We start from the raw sequence: 16642 nt of genomic DNA on the forward strand, positions 1-16642 counted from the left end.
GAAAAAATATTTAACATTCTCAGAAGTAAAGGAAACTTAATTGGTGTGCATTGAGAAATCTTAGTAAATGTTTTCATTGTATTTCCTTCAGTTAGATTAAAACTCTTTAAATATTTCCAAATAGATTGTAATACAGACAGTATTTTAAGGGAAACTCAATAATAATAATAATGCTTTAAGTACAAGTTATATAGATTTGTCCTAAGAAAATAATTCTGAGTGATTGTGTTAAAACATTTATTAGTATGATTTGGGGAAAATAAAATATACTCATTAGTTTTTGGAATTATATACAAAGAGAATGAACTGAAAATTTAGTTTCCATAATGGAAGTTTTGGTTCAAGAAATAAGAATGCTCTGTGTCACGGTATGAATTTCTTGAGGGTATTTAATGTAGGCCATGATTGCTTTAATTAACAGACTCCAAATGTATAATGAACACAATGGAAGCTAATTATTGCTTACTTAGCAATCTGAGGCAAGTGTTCCTCTCTTGGAAGGATGATAAAGTTGGGGAAGGGAAAATTGGACTGAAAGTTTGCTCCTCCTGCCATTTAGGGCTGTTAGCCTGGGGTGGTCTTTCCACTCACCAATTGAGCAAAGGAGCAAGCAAGGCCTAGAAATAGTGGACATCTTTCCTTATATTTCATTGCTTAGAACTCAGTCATATGACTCAATAACCACTTTCAGTAGTCAGCTAGGGAGCACAAAGGGACTTACAAGGACTTGGCTACCCATTGTGCTTCTTTTTTTTTTTTTTAATGAAAGAAGACTGATGGAGAACTAGGTAGGTATTTTTTAATGCCGAATGCTAGAAAATTATTATTGAAAGGAAACATGAAGTTCTTTAATTCTAATTTCTCATTGCTATCAACCACAATCAGTTAGATAACCTGCCTTTGTTTGAAAACTTCTGGCTACTGGGAATTCACTTCCTATAGGTTCATTACAAGAAATAGCCAAACCTTGACTTTAATTAACAGTGATCTTGTTCTGCCTTCTTTGATCTAGGGCATTACCCAAACCCTCATTTATCTTTCCATGGATTAAAAGCAGCTAACATACACAGGCCCAATCTTCTATTTGGGATTTCACATGTGCAGTTCCTTCAGTTGTAGTCAGTCACTTGTTTAAACCTAAATTGTCTTTATGAAAGGCTGTTCTGAGTGATTCTTTATGATGTGGCCCCAGGACAGCTGTTGATTTGAACATCATAGCCAACAATGTATTAGATTGTTTTGGTCCACACATAGCAGACCTATAAACAATGTTTTTAAAAGTTTTGAATATAGAAATGATGTAAAAGAAGAAAAGATTTCAGGTAATTTATCAAAGGGGAAGTGAATGACTTAATTACTGCCTTCAAGAATGAACCATCTGAGATTTCTTCAATTGTGAGGTCCAGAAAGAGGCAACTCATTCCATTGTACTAGCAAAAAGTTCTTTTGAATCAAGTAGAATCACCTGCACCAGTCACTGTACACATGCTATTGAAGTTAGTTTTACTAGAAAGATAATTAAAATTTTAATGACAGGTATTCATGGCATTGGATAAGATAACATGCTGGGGAAACTAGAGGGGAAAAAAACCTAGCAGAAGCAAATATAGTAGCTGGAGATAGAGACAGACCCGAAGAGGTCTGAAACACAAGCAGAACTGGAGAAAAATAGATATTAAATGTGAGGATAGGAGAATGCTTTTAAATAATGAGATGGCAGGCAGGAAAGTAAACAATGAATTTGTTGGTGAATGTATATGTAGAGATCTGGGGACAGATGATTGTTTTGTAGCTTACTCGTGACTCGTGTCTCTCGCATGGGCAGTTAGCCTTATATTTTGAGGTATAACAATCTTCTGCCTTATGTTTTGCCAGTTAATGAAAGGAGAGAAAACAACACACATTCTTTAATTGAAACCAGCCAAGAGAACAATTACATGGAAAGCTTTAGTTCAGTAATAGAGCATAAACAGTATGTCTAATGGTAGAATCTACTCAGTTCTTCATTGGCTACAAATGCAGTCAGTTAGACAAAATAGGAGAGAGAACAAAGAAGAGATCCATTAGCCAGCAGGCTTTCTAATTTGGTACTACTTTTCAGATCTTGTTTAGAAATTAGAAATTAATTCAGTGAATGAATCCAAATCATAAACTTGAGTGACCTTCTATGACACCTTTGAAGTACTTTGAGTCCATCCAAATTCAATTATACAATTTTACTGCTGTAGCAGTTATTGTGGAGCCTATCTGCTATGTATCTCCTGAAGGGTGCTCTATGCATGTGAATGAATATCCACCGTAGTGAGGGTGACTGCATGCAGACCATAACTGAAGTGGGCCAACATTGTGTTATGCTGGCACCCAGCCTGGTTGAGGAACTACTCTCTTCATAGCATACCACATGGACAAGAGGATCCAGCTGTTCCACTGGTTGAGTCTAATATTCTCAGATTGACCAGCAAGCACTCAAAGCAGTTAGTGTTTGGTGACCTACGCCAATCATTTCAAATCCCCCAAAAGTCATTACTTTAGACTTTTTGACAGCTAGATCAGAACAGTTCTCTGACATTTATCAGACACTTTGTAACTCGTGTGATTATGACTTAAAATCCTAAATCAACACCATGAAATCTAAGGAATGGATTGTAAACTTAAAGACAGAAGTTAGGGAACATGACAAAAAAAAAAGGAGGGAAGGATGTTGAGAAAAAATTGAAAGAGAAGTTAAGGATGCAAGTTAGGAAAACACTCTGAGAGAGCACACTGCTTATTATAACAGGAAATGGGATCCATTGATGGTGTCATGAAGCTGCCAAGCCAAGAAATCAAACCATTTGCAATTGTGAATGTTTCATAACCAGTTTCATTCTCCTATCATCTCCCTTCACTATTCTCTATTCAAATGCTGCCTTATAGATAGACACTCAAAACTAGAGATTATGAATACTTTTATGTTAAACTTGAATGTTTAAATTAGTAGATTTTCATTACATCATGTCTGACCTAACTTACTCATCTATAGTTTATAGTAAGCTTTTAAGGATAGGATAAATGGAAGTTGATGTATTTTTCAATGTAGACAAGAATAATTAATTATTTAAGAAAGCTTTTTTATATGATTGTTCCTAAAGTTAACTCATGAGAAAGTTATGAGAAATCTGCTCTCATCATTTTAGTGATTACAATAAGAAGGCCCAAAGGATAGTGTGATATGTCCCCAGTCACACAACCACCAGGACAAAGAACCAGGGAAATCCTCCAGCCCTCCTGGGCCTTTCATGCTATTCCATAACAGTTTATTGTTATGCTCTTCAAAACACTTTCCTATTGTTGCTTGGAGTTTTTTTAATATTAAAGTGAATGGACTTCTTATTAAATGTAGCAAATGAGGAGTAGAAAAGCATTTTCTGTTATCCTTGTAACAGGGCAATAACTATTTTGATGAATATGTCATAACTGAAAGTAATCTCTTTCCATTGGAAAAATCACAGAAAACTAATCATCTTAATTGCTGGATGGCAGCAATTCAGATGAATTCCACCTGCGTGTCATGGCTCATTTCTCTAATCCTAGTAATTTGTAAGGGTAGAATGGGAAGACTTCAGATCAAGGCAGAAAAGTCCATGAGACTTCATCATAATGGAGAGGAGTTAGATGTGATGATACATTCCTGTCCTTCCAGAAATACTGGAAAGCTTACAGTAGATGGATTATGTCCTAGGTGTGATCTCAGGCAGGAAGTGATACTCTACCTTAAAAACTAACCAGCCCCAAACAAGACTTGAAGTATGGCTTAGCATCTCCCCAGTAAGCCTTAGGTCCTGTGTTCAAACCTCAGAACCAACAGAGGGTGTGTATATGTGTGTGTGTGTGTGTGTGTGTGTGTGTGTGTCCAAAGTAGATATAAGCAGCAGTTGAATTTCAAATTTACTGCAATCAGGAATTATTTTTGCTAGTTTTCAGTGGTACTCACTGCTACACCCAATCTGTTCTCATTATATTGGTCTTTCACCTTCTGGCCATTACCTATTAACACTGTGCCACAGTTAGGTTGCCAAGAGAACTTTTTAGAGATTCATGTCCAATTAAAGACATCTCTTTTGAGAGATGCATGGGAAACAGATACCACAGGGGATAAGTATAGCCCCTCCCCACCAAGAAAAAAGAAGTAGAAAATGTATTTTAAAATTGTTTGATAATGAATGTAATTGTCTTTCTGGGAGCCTTCTTACAAAAGAAGATTTTGGGGTTTGGTGTCTGAGTTTAATGATAGTAAGCATCTTTTCAAGAGAAACTTCAATTTTCTCCAATAGGTTTCTAGGGCAGAGCTCTGCTTTGTACATGTATATTTCATTAGCAAACAAAATAGGAAAAGGAGCCATTTGTCTTCCATAACTTTTTCTCTTTTTTGTGCCAGTCCTGGGGCTTGAACTCAGAGCCTGGGTGCTGTCCCTACGTTTTTATGCTCCAGGCTAGTACTCTACCACTTGAGCCACAGCTCTACTTCCACCTTTTTATAGGTTAATTGGAGAAAGAGTATCACATACTTTCCTGCCCATGCTGGCTTTGAACTGTGATCCTCAGATCTCAGCCTCCTGAGTAGCTAAGATTACAGGCCTTCTTTTTTCTCCACTTTTAACATACGAAGCGTTTTTTTCTGTACTTTTAAAAACATTATATTTGAAAACGGCTTTGTAAAAGTGCTTTTGTAATTCAGAAAAAAGAAAACCCACAGCATTTGTATCTATTCACAACCATTTCACATTGTTAGAAGCAACATTCATTAATTGATTTCTATAGAGCTAGGAAATTTGACTTTCCTTGATGCAGAAACTATTATTCTAAACAGTTGATAGCTGGAATGGAAGTACATGCTTGTGATCCCAACACTTGGAGACTGAGGCAGGAGGATCTCAAGTTCAAGGCCATTGAGTATTAACAAGAGGCAGTGCTACTTTCCTTGTCCCCATTTGGAAAATTCAGCCAAGCTGTGGAGAGCTGAGAAAGGCAGCAGTAACTGGTCCAGAAAGAAAGGGGAGCTTTGTATTCAACAGGGAGATGATAGCAATCCCAATTTAAAATGGTTTTAAAACTGTAAATTCCAGGTGGTCTTATTGAATAAGTGATATTCAAATTCCCTATTTACTACCTTATTCTTTTCTTCTGTACGTACTAAAATTCTGGTATGGTTCTCACATTGCTCTCACCTGTAGTGTCGTAGGACTGCTCGCCATATGCAGCCATAAGCAAAGTTATATGCAAATATGCTGAAGAATTCTGTGGCTGCAGTAAAGGAACCATATTTTGCATACTGTTTTGTCTTCCCAGATCCAAAATGAAGCTTTCCTTTGGAACTGGGGATAAATACTCCATCTATCATGAATTAACATTTAAGCATAAGGAATGCAACTTACCCACCAACTGGTTGATTGTCTTTGATGATCAAAATGAAGAGAGTTACCCCATTGGCCAGCAAAATTGAAATGCTGGGACAGAGCCTTTGTAGTTCCTGAAGGTCTTGTTCAAGAGCAAAGCAGCTGTGAATTATGAGGAAACTGTATTGCTGCTTCCTAGAAAGAGCATGGTTTATTCATGTTTTGATTCCCTTCTGGTGTGGTTCACATTATGAAGGGAATTTTGCAAGGCAAGGCATAAGGAGTAAGAACATTTTTATTGGAATAGATTTTCAGTTAAATAGCCAAAACCCTTCCTTCATTTGCTGCACTGGAATTTTAATACTAGCCAAAGCTTGTTTAAAATACTTGTGGCCAATGTTTATTATACTGTGGTCCCACTGTAGTATGTTAAGTGGTTTATTAAGTACTGTGGTTACAAATCATTTGAAGAGCCTTGTAACACTGTAACTGGCTTGTTCTTTTCTGTGTTCATGTTCATAGGATATCAATAACAAGAGTGACAGCTGACATTTCTCTTGCTAAGAGGTCTGTCTTAAATAATCCCAGCAAGAGAGCAATAATTGAACGTTCAAACACCAGATCCAGCTTAGGTAAGATACTCAAATATGGCACTTTTCCAAGCTGTGCCTTCCAGCCAGGATGTGTGTATTTGTGAATGTCTTTTCTAATTTGCTTCCTGTTCTGAAGAGTGAAGTGTGGATAACTGCAGAGAATGCTATCCAGGGATGGGAAAGGAGCATAATCCTGCAGCAATCAGAGCCTGCTCTGTCTCTCCTTCTTTCTTCCTCCTCCTTCCTCTCCCTCTCTCTCTCCCTGTCCCTACTTCATTCTCTCTCTCCTTCCCTCTCATCCTCCCTCTCTCCCACCCCCTCTCATCAATTAGCTAATTAGTAGTCTGGTAAGAAGAATACTCCTTGGGTTTGCCTAGTCTATTACTGACTAACTGCGTGAAATCACTCATCCCTACTTTGCCTAAGCTTTTCAGTGAGGTTAATGGTATGTGTCATACCTGCATCACAGCTGGCATGAAAGGAAATGAGGTGCTCAGCCTCCTCCCATCTTTAGAAGAGTTAGGTAATGGTGTTCCTACTGTTGATAGCTGGTGGTACACAGAACAGTCATACCTTTAAGTGGAATTGGTGACCACCATTAACAGGCAGGAAATTTAGATCCATCTTTTCTAGGGTACTTGCCATCTTAGTATCCTAAGATTCACCATAATAAAGAGGAATAAAAGGCTGTGGTTGAGAGGGGCTATGGACAGAACCAAATCCATGCTGCTAATGGATTGTTTTCATCCTCAACCATTCTGTAAATCATTCTGGGTAGCTGTGATTAGTTTAATTGAAGGGTTTTTATTCCTTGAAGAAAATGAGCTGTGTGGATTAAAAATGCCTTTCTCTCTGTTGAATCTGCAGTTTTGTTTTTGTAATATAGATACATATAGATTGATTTTGCATAATATGATTTTGCCTCACCCTAGTATGTAATGTGACCCTCTGTGGCCTCCATGCTTGCTGTACCCAGTGTTTATATCAGAGTGCCATTGCCCAAGGGTCTGTGTTGATTAAGCAGTGGTGTGCACATCCTCTCCTGGCAGAAACCACGTGTAACCTCCTTGCTGGTTCAGATTAACTAATGCCCAGATGTTTCTGAGGTGTGCAGACAAACCAAGAGTACCTTGATAGTTTCTTGTACCAGGACAATCTAGTCTTTGCTACTGCCTTTTTGCTGCTTAAAAAATATCATGCATCCTGATTTGAAGTTCAAACCTGTAGGCATGTTCTTGGAGAGTCCTGCCCATAAACTCCCTTAAGCCAGTGGCAGTTGAATAAAAAACATAAACGACATTCCTCAACATCTTGATGAAACTTACTACGAAAAAAGAATAACCTTTTCCAAATTTTCTTCTTAAGAAAAAATCATTTCACATCTGTTTCTGACATGTCAGCAAAGGGAAGGGAGCTCATGTTTATTATTACTAACAAATATAGAATATGATTTTAGAAGAAGCTAGCAAATAAGCCTACAAACCAAGTTTCCTTCATAATATCAGGCCACTGCTATTAAATAACATAGAAAATAATGATATGTTGACTCTCTACATACTTTTAATAATTATGCATTAGACATGTGTGAGTTTTATGGGAAGTAAGATTTTTTCCTATTATGCAAAGTTCCTCTCCCAATAGAGTTACATGATAATTTTTAGTACTTCTGATGCTGAATATCTGTCAGTTGTTTTGGTTAAAGAAGAAAGAATTTTTTTGGTGGCTGATACAAACTTGAATTTGTACTAGATAAGCAAAGAAAATCATGAGTGTTTCTGATGTATGCCCTTTCAATGAGAATATTTAGAGCAACATTGTCTTTGCTCAACATTGTGTTTCATAATTTTTCCTACTATGTGTACTTTGTACTTGAGTAAAACATTATTAATTCATACCTGTAGTCATAAAGATAAATAAAAAACTGAAACAGAAGTCATCTCTCTGAATATAAAATAGTCTGATTTACATTGTACAGGGCCTAACAAATACAGAGCCTAAAATATATGATGAGTTTTTAAATTTGAGAAAATAAGAATATATTTTACTCATATGTTTTCCAATAAAAATTACTGGCCAAGTGTGGTGGCGTATGCATGCAATTTCAGCACTTGAGAGGCTATAGCTGGAAGATCACAAGTTCAAGGTCAATCTGAGCTGCATAGGAAACATTGCCTCAAAAAAAGGGGGCGGGCGCTGAGAAGGCTGGATTAGCTGTTGTAGTCAAACAGCCTGATTTGCACCTAGATGCATTGTGTCATTTTAATAATATTAGCCTTATTTGTTTGTTTTTTCCAAAAAGAAGATAGTTATCCCCTGAAAAACTTCACTGATTGTAGTTCAATTAGACTTGATGATGCCAGAAACTGTAACATTTGGGTAAGTGTACAAAAGTGTACACAGCAGTCAAAACAAGTGAGTTGTAGAGAATTTTCAAAATCATATATTCATACAAGGTTAATATGTAACTTGCTGATACAGAAATACTTCAGTGAAATTTGATGATATTGTTTTACACATGTATTTGGCTGTTTCCTAAATGTGGTTTCCAGTTCCACAGTTAAAATGCAGTGTTTTAGAATAAAACAGCAATCAAAAGCAACAAAAAAGTATCACCATATATTAGGCTGAGTACATACATTAGGTTAAGTATATAAGAAGTAAGTCAAAAGAGTTATCTCAAGTTTCTTCCAACTGCGTTGGGTTTTTTTGTTGTTGGTGGTGGTGGTGTTTGTACAAAACACCATCCATCTCTGTCATGAAAAATATTTAAAATTAGGGGCTGGGGATATAGCCTAGTGGCAAGAGTGCCTGCCTCGGATACACGAGGCCCTAGGTTCGATTCCCCAGCACCACATATACAGAAAAACGGCCAGAAGCGGCGCTGTGGCTCAAGTGGCAGAGTGCTAGCCTTGAGCGGGAAGAAGCCAGGGACAGTGCTCAGGCCCTGAGTCCAAGCCCCAGGACTGGCCAAAAAAAAAAAAAAATATATATATATATATATATTTAAAATTAGAACAATAAAATTTCAAAAAAAACCCAACAACCCCCAAACCAGTGTGTTTACAATGTAGATAAATGTATCTGGAAGGCATTCTATTTCTTTTTAACATAAATTATACAGGGAATAGCCAGTGTCTGTTATTTATTGTTTCTCTTTTAGCGGAAGTACAAAGTGAAATTGAAAGAATCTTTGAACTGGCAAGATCTTTGCAGCTGGTTGTTCTGGACGCAGACACCATCAATCACCCAGCACAACTCATAAAGACTTCCTTAGCACCAATTATTGTTCATGTAAAAGTCTCATCTCCAAAGGTAATCATCTCATTGCTGCCTTAACAATTAGAAGCATATTTCCTTTGAAATACTCTTGGCTAATGGACAAGAAGAATATTTTAGTGTGATTCTTTTGATGAGCACCTTTGAAAACAGTGTTCAGGTTCTAGGAATTTTGAGATAGCAAATAAAGAATAGTTTGTTCCTTCAAGAAGGAATGTCCGTTGTGGTTCCCCAAACAGACAATTCTGTAAGTATATAATAGAAACAAAAAAATTAAAGGGCAAGATAGAATAGAGTATAGGTTCTATCTTGGTAAATTTCTTAGATAATATTAACTCTTGAATTTCTCCAGTGGGAAAGCATATAACTCGAGGAGAGTATCTATATGTATGTTATATTGAATGAAACATCACTATGAAAACATCTCATATGGAAATGTTATAGACCTTGACATTTGTGTTACTATTGAGTTCTTTGGGAATGTACATCCTCTGAGAGGAAGCAGCATTTGCCTTAGGCCACTGGAGAGAGAAAAGCAGAGGTGAGATAGTTCCAGATTGGCCTCTTAATTTGAGTATTCTTTCATTTTATTGAGAGACAGTGTTTTAAAAAGTTACTATATACTAGATATCTCTGAAAACAATTAACAACAAATTTCAGTATGTCTCAGAATGCACTTTTATTTGTTTAAATCGAAATTCAACTTCCTAGCAGAGCAATAATCTCCTGTCGCTGGTAGAGAAAGCTCCAAGAAGCTGTGCCTCCTTCTCCCTCCTAAATGGTTCTTGTTCTGCCACATCAACAGGCACTGCTTCTTCGACCTTGGGAATTCTGACTAACAAGGGCCTTTGGCAATTAGAATATATTAAAATTGCCTTAACCACTAGAAGTGTCCTTGATTCCTGCTAGGGATCAAGATTGGATCCTTGGTGCTAGGGATTCAAGGACTCTCCACTGGAGTGGAGGAGAGGTCAGTCTGTCATAGACCACACCTGTGCTCATAGACTAGCACTACTTAGGAGGAAAAGGCCGGAGGTAAGCTTAAGAAAAAAAAAGGTTAAAGAAGAGAAATATATATGGCCAAGTACGGTGACAGCAGTGAGCAGAAGACATAGCTAAATGCATTGCTGGCTTAGGTTTAGCAGTGTACCAATGTAAATGTTTTGCCTAGATTTACAATCATGAAATAGTCTGACTCGTATAAAAGTAAACTGCAATGTCTCATTGATTATTAGGGACAAAAAGAACCACATTAAAAGCTGACTTTGATATTTATCTGACATGGAGGAAGTGAACCAAAATATTACTCAACAGAGTAATATCAACATATTACTTAACATAAGTGAGCTGGTATGGAGCAGCCTGTATAACTTTGTCAGGATTTTCTGAAACCTCAAGGGATTTCAAAATCTGGAGTGGGAGCCCAATGTCCTCCCAAGCCCTTACAGTAAGCTAGAATAGGATGGGCATATACAAGCTAGTATACAAGCCAGTGTAAATGGATGACATCATTTCAGAATTTATATTGAGTATGGTTTCTCACATTGTATTTCCTCTTTACTAATCCTTAGGGCTGAGCAGATCCTAAAAAAATCTTTGTTTATTTTTTTCAACTCATTGACAATGCCTCAGGTTTATGTCTTCTTCTGTTAGGTTTTACAGCGGTTGATTAAATCTAGAGGAAAATCCCAAAGTAAACACTTGAACGTTCAACTGGTGGCAGCTGATAAACTTGCACAATGCCCTCCTGTAAGTAGAACCATTTTTACTCTCCATCATCCTTGACTAGTTAGAAGAGGGAGATGACTTTCTTATAAGTGTTATTATGTTTGCACTAGAATTATGGTGATGGTGGTATTTGATGTAAATCTAAAGAACCCCTTGGAACAAGCTGCTGCAGATATGTTGGTGATGCTCAGGCATCTGTCTTCCTTGTAATAAAAGAACTAAATGTCTACTGCCTGCTTTCCTTCCTGTAATATTAAATACCTTGTAAATGCTCAGCAAATCACATAGTATATAGTATTCACTCATGTGGAGAGGGATGTGTGTGTGCATGTGTATGTTGTGTGTGTGCGCACGTGTATGTTGTGTGTGTGTGCCAGTACTAGGGCTTGAACTCAGGATGTTATTGCTTGGCATGTTTTGCTCACAGCTGACCTTCTACCACTTAAGCCACACCTCTCCTTCCAGCTCTCCAGTGCTTAATTGGAGATAAGGCTCACATGGACTTTTCTGCCCTGGCTGGCTTTGAACTACCATGATCCTCAGATCTCAGCCTCCTGAGTAGCTAGGATTAAAGGTGTGAGCCACTAGTGCCTAGCTACATGGACAGTCTTAAGAAAAAGAAAGAACAAAATAAAATATGCCAGTTTGACTTTCCTTTAACTTTTCTGCCAGAAGGGTCTGGCAAGCACAGAAGATTGTGATGTTGAAGGTCGAAAATCAGTTGGAACTAGAAAAACCCTGTGGTTATAACAGATGAATGGGCCAGAGTTGAGGAATGAAAAACTGTCCTCTAGCAACTTTTCTCCTAGAGCTTTTAGCAGAAAACAGCTGCTGGGTAGGGGTCAGGGGAGGTGGCCTGAGGTGTGGGGTTACTGGTGGCCAGCCAGTGTCTCCACTTGCTTAGTTGAATTACTGTTTCTATGCTTCTGTTTTGCTGAAGGAAATAACTGTCCTTTTTACTCAAGTTGATTCACAGTGTTGTTTTAAAGATATATTTGTATAAGGATCATTTATGCTCTTTGGAAGCATAAAACTCAAGTTTAAAATTTCAGAGAGGCAATACAATCTATCTAATCAAAGCACAGATTCTGAGGCCATAGAGTTAGGTTTAAATGCACACTGACTAATTATGCTATCTTGGGCAAATTCCTGCCTTCCTGGGGCTGGTGTAAGGATTCAAGTAGTGAATGTGTGTGGATGCATTTAGAACAATGTCTGGCACACAGTATGTACTAAGAGTTTCTGTTTCTGGTGTTATTACCAAGGCACTCTCTGACCATGCCATGTCTGATCAGTTGGACTTTGTAAGGACCAGTGCCTCTTCCATTCACTGCTGTACTTCACTTTTTGGTTATGGTGGGCCTATAATAAACATATGTTGAGTGCTTCATGAATGAAAAGATGTTCAGGCAAGAGGAGTAATAATTCATCCTCTCATTAGATGCTTACAGTGGGCCAGATGGTGTGGTACTTGGTTTACAGAGATGATCTGAAATCCTCACAGTTACCTAGTAAAATAGACTACATAATTCCCATTTTATAGCTGAGGCAAGTAAAAACAGAAAGGTTAAGGGATTTCTTAATATCTGATGGCTAATTAAGATTAGATCTAAATCTGGCTCCACAGCCAGTTTTTTCTTCTCCCAACTTCTCTTACCCTACACACACACACACACCACCACCACCACCACCACCACCACCACCACCACCACCACCACCGAGGCGCCCACATACATGCAGGATTAGCTACACTGCAGATAATTCCCATAGCTTGGCCCCTTCTGTTTTAAGAAGTTTATCATCACATTGACCCCCCTAAAAGTCCATTTATACCATGAAATATTTAAATTAAGCCATGTATGACTTCAAAAGGATTGTGTCCCTCAGCTCCTAACCCTTTGATATATCACAGGTGAAGGAAGACAAACTTTTATTATCCAGCTCCCCAAAGCCAAGGACTATGCTATCATTTCCAGTGTTTAGGACAATCTAATAAGGCTGTTTATATCAGTGTGGTATTCTGGGGAGCAGAACCCAAATGGAAATAGACATGCAGGAGATTTAGAGAAAATGCCTTTTTATAATTTTTTAAATGTATAATTCCTAGAAGGAAAATACCTGTCTTATTATTATTGAGACATTTTAGCTATTAAGAAACTTGATACGGGGCTGGGGATATAGCCTAGTGGCAAGAGTGCCTTGCCTCGGATACACGAGGCCCTAGGTTCCATTCCCCAGCACCACATATACAGAAAACGGCCAGAAGCGGCGCTGTGGCTCAAGTGGCAGAGTGCTAGCCTTGAGCGGGAAGAAGCCAGGGACAGTGCTCAGGCCCTGAGTCCAAGCCCCAGGACTGGCCAAAAAAAAAAAAAAAAAGAAACTTGATACAAACTTGTTTCTTCTAAAATGCTGGAGTCAAGAAAAAAAATGCATACTTACAATACATACAAGCAGTACTGTAGTCAGCTTCAGCATTTGCCCCCAGGTCTGGCATCTCTACCAGCCACACTGCAAGGGAGGGCAGCCTTGCCCTGTCATTATCCAAGCAAGACATATACTCCCTTGTTTCATTTAATTGGTGAGCTTACATGGCAGAGCCAAGCAGTATACCTTACACAAGTGAAATTACTTGATACTTAACATTTTCTAAACATTTCCTATTTCACACATAGCATTTCTAATGCAGAGAAGGAATTGTACACTCTGTTTTGACACACATGAAGAAATATTCACATTATAAAAGTCAGTAGTAATTTACAAATGTGTCTGCATTAGCCTCCCTTTATTTCAAGGCCACTATTATACTTGTCATCCAAAGATTGATCATCACAGTGTCATTTTAGTTCCTTTAGGGAAATTTGCAACTTGCTTCATTAGCCAGCCACTGCATCTGGTGTCTGAAAAGTCAGCAGATTTTACTGGCAGGGGCCACCAGTAAAATCCTATCACAAAGAAACGAAAGGCAACAGTTTCTGGAAGTGACATCTACAAGAACTGTGGAATAATGTCAAATGCTTTATAGTCATATGAATGAATCCTAGAGACTCAGGTATTGTTAGATCAAAACAGACTGCAAAGATCACCCAATATAGAGTTTCCTAAAGTATGTGTATTCCGCAATTTGGACTTGCTATAATGACAGCAGGCGGCTTGGAAAAGGAGCCCAGAAGCCAAAAACATCTAAGAAAACACTTAGGTAAACATGAGTCTGGTTTCTTTACTGCAGAAGCCTAACTATGCTAATGTTCAGTTGATATTCCCATTAAGGTAGGCAGCATGCACTGCTTCCTCTATAGGTTGACTACAGATCTGCTTGTCCACAGAGCATCCTAGGGGGTTAATGTTGAACAGCACTCTTCAAGAGAAAGTCTGATCCAGTCCGGTCTCCTCATTTTCCAAAGAGGAAATTGGCTTTCCAAAGGCTATGTGCCTTGCCCCAAATCAGCATAAGATCTTTGTGTCCTAGTCTAGTGGGACTGTCCATTGTGAAAACAATAGGTTAGTGCTTGAATATTGTCCTGGAGACAGAATAATAAGTTTGATAGGAAAGGCTTTTTCTTTTTTTTAAAAGATTCTTTTAAAACTTTTTATGATCATTAAATAGTTGTACAAAGGAGTTTATGTACAAAGCAGTTTATGAATACACTATGTCTTGATCAATGTCATCTCTTTCAACATTCTCACACACACTCTTTTTCATTTTGTAGGATATACATTGGATTCTTAACTGCATTCTCTCCATCTGCTTATCTATGTTTGTCTACCCCTTTCCCTTTGACCCCACCCCACTCCTTTCCTGCTGTTCTATTTTGCTGAACTTTTGACTTTCCCTTTCCAAGGAATTACACTATTTGAGTTCTTCCTTGAGCCTACCTTATTCAGTTAATGCACTTTCATACCACCCAATGTACTTACTTATAAGTTTATAAGCTAAACCTAACTTCCACATATAAGGGAAAACACATGCATCCATTGTCTCTCTGGGACTCACTTAACATAATTTTTCCAGGTCAAGAAAGGCTTTTTCTAGGAAAGGAGTCAGTAATATTTTTTTAGCAAAGAGCCAGTTAGTAAACATTTTAGGTTTGTGAGCCAAGTGGTCTCTTTGTAAAGCCACTCAGTGCCTTTGAACAGCCATAGACATTATGAAAACAATGGAAGTAGCTGTGTTCCAGCCAGGATCTGTAGAAGCAGGAGGCAGACATAATTTAGCTAGCTAAAAGAAGTTGCCACCATATTCTAGGACAAGTTGTTGTCTATTATTGTGTCCTTAACTTAGTGACTTTAAACAGTGGCCACTTGGGAGTATTTAGGGGACCCAGCCAGCTCTTCTCAGGCTATTTCCTGAGGTTTCTTCCATAGGAATAGAACAAGCATTCTCTTAAGAACTAGACTTACATACCAACGCAGCCTCATTTCCATAGTATTCTGCTTATCAAAATAATCACATCCAAGCAGAGGGTCATAACCTTCCATCTCAATGTAAGGAGGCAATATCAATGAATTAGTGACCCTTTTTAATGATCTAGGAGGGTGGACTGTTAGGATGCAGAAAGAATATGAGCCTATAGAACTGGGACCCTTGGGCCTGTCTCATGCACTGTTTCTTATATGAGCAGACTGATGGTGCTTTACCATCTATAATTGTAAATTTAGTTTGGTACTGGTACATTTTTCTCTTCAGATAAGTTGAGAGTGGTGCCTTTTAAGAAGGCCAACATCAGATTGTCCCAGTACTATGGTAACAAGAGCTGCATAATGCAGTGGGAAAAGCAGATAGACAATTGAATATATAAATGAAATGTAATCCTTTAATCCTCCTTAGCTACAAGCTGGCTTGTGGTTCCAAATGCTGGTCCTGTGGCTCTCTGAGCTGGGTGATGGCTTTTTGTGTATAAAATGACATTGATTGCTCTTTCTTCAAGAGGAGAATCCAGCTCAAGGACAGCCTTGAAAACTAACATTAACCATAGTTGCTCTCTTCTAGCCTGCTTCATTTGCCAGTGATGATGGACTCAGGTTTATCCTATTAAAGGCAAGAGCTCTGAAGGGGATGAAAGAATGGTGGTGTCTAGTTTCTAATCATATTGCTCTCACAGTTGTGATTTTCAACTTTCTCTTTTAAGGAATTTTACTTAAATTATTGACAATCTTCTGGATTCACTCACCTATCTGAAGTGCTCTCCCAATTGGTACATTTTGAAAAAAGAGTAATTGATTTCACTTGTTCCCTTCAGCAAACAAAGCTACATGAAATTCAGTTTCTCTCAGAGAAAGGGAAACTATATACCATTCCTGGGCATCCATTGAGGACAGAGAGTTCAAGACAGTTCCATCCCACCAGTGCTATGATATAATGTATTGATTGGGATGAACTTAAAAGCATGGGTGCCTTTTCTGCAGGTCGTAACACTGGCAGGTGTTATTTGATAAGAAAGACATGGACAGGATAGAAGAGCGTGGGGAAGAGAACATGTTTGCATTCAGAATGAATGTCATAAATAAGAGATGAAGTAGAAGGAATCAAAGTCAGTAATTGCCCCCTATCAATTAGTGGCAGGAACTCATTGTTTTCCTGGTTAACTCACTAAGTGGGACCTCCCAGAAACCAATTGCTAGAGCCCTACAGTATTAGTCAGTTTTCCTTTAGCTCTATAAAGCAACCTTGAT

General features: G+C 38.1%; 1 protein-coding gene across 3 annotated transcripts in view; it reads left to right on the plus strand.

Annotated features, from left to right (window-relative positions):
- The window catches only part of Cacnb4 (calcium voltage-gated channel auxiliary subunit beta 4), a 276637-nt gene that overhangs the window by 244272 nt on the left and 15723 nt on the right, over positions 1–16642 (plus strand). For all 3 annotated transcript variants that reach the window (XM_048345471.1, XM_048345472.1, XM_048345474.1), the window contains 3 exons: positions 5898–6007; positions 9129–9280; positions 10898–10993. In XM_048345471.1, the coding sequence (XP_048201428.1) occupies positions 5898–6007; positions 9129–9280; positions 10898–10993 (358 nt within the window). The remainder of the gene's footprint in view (positions 1–5897; positions 6008–9128; positions 9281–10897; positions 10994–16642) is intronic.

This window comes from Perognathus longimembris, chromosome 4 (genome assembly GCF_023159225.1).
Source record: "Perognathus longimembris pacificus isolate PPM17 chromosome 4, ASM2315922v1, whole genome shotgun sequence".
Lineage (NCBI taxonomy): Eukaryota > Metazoa > Chordata > Mammalia > Rodentia > Heteromyidae > Perognathus > Perognathus longimembris.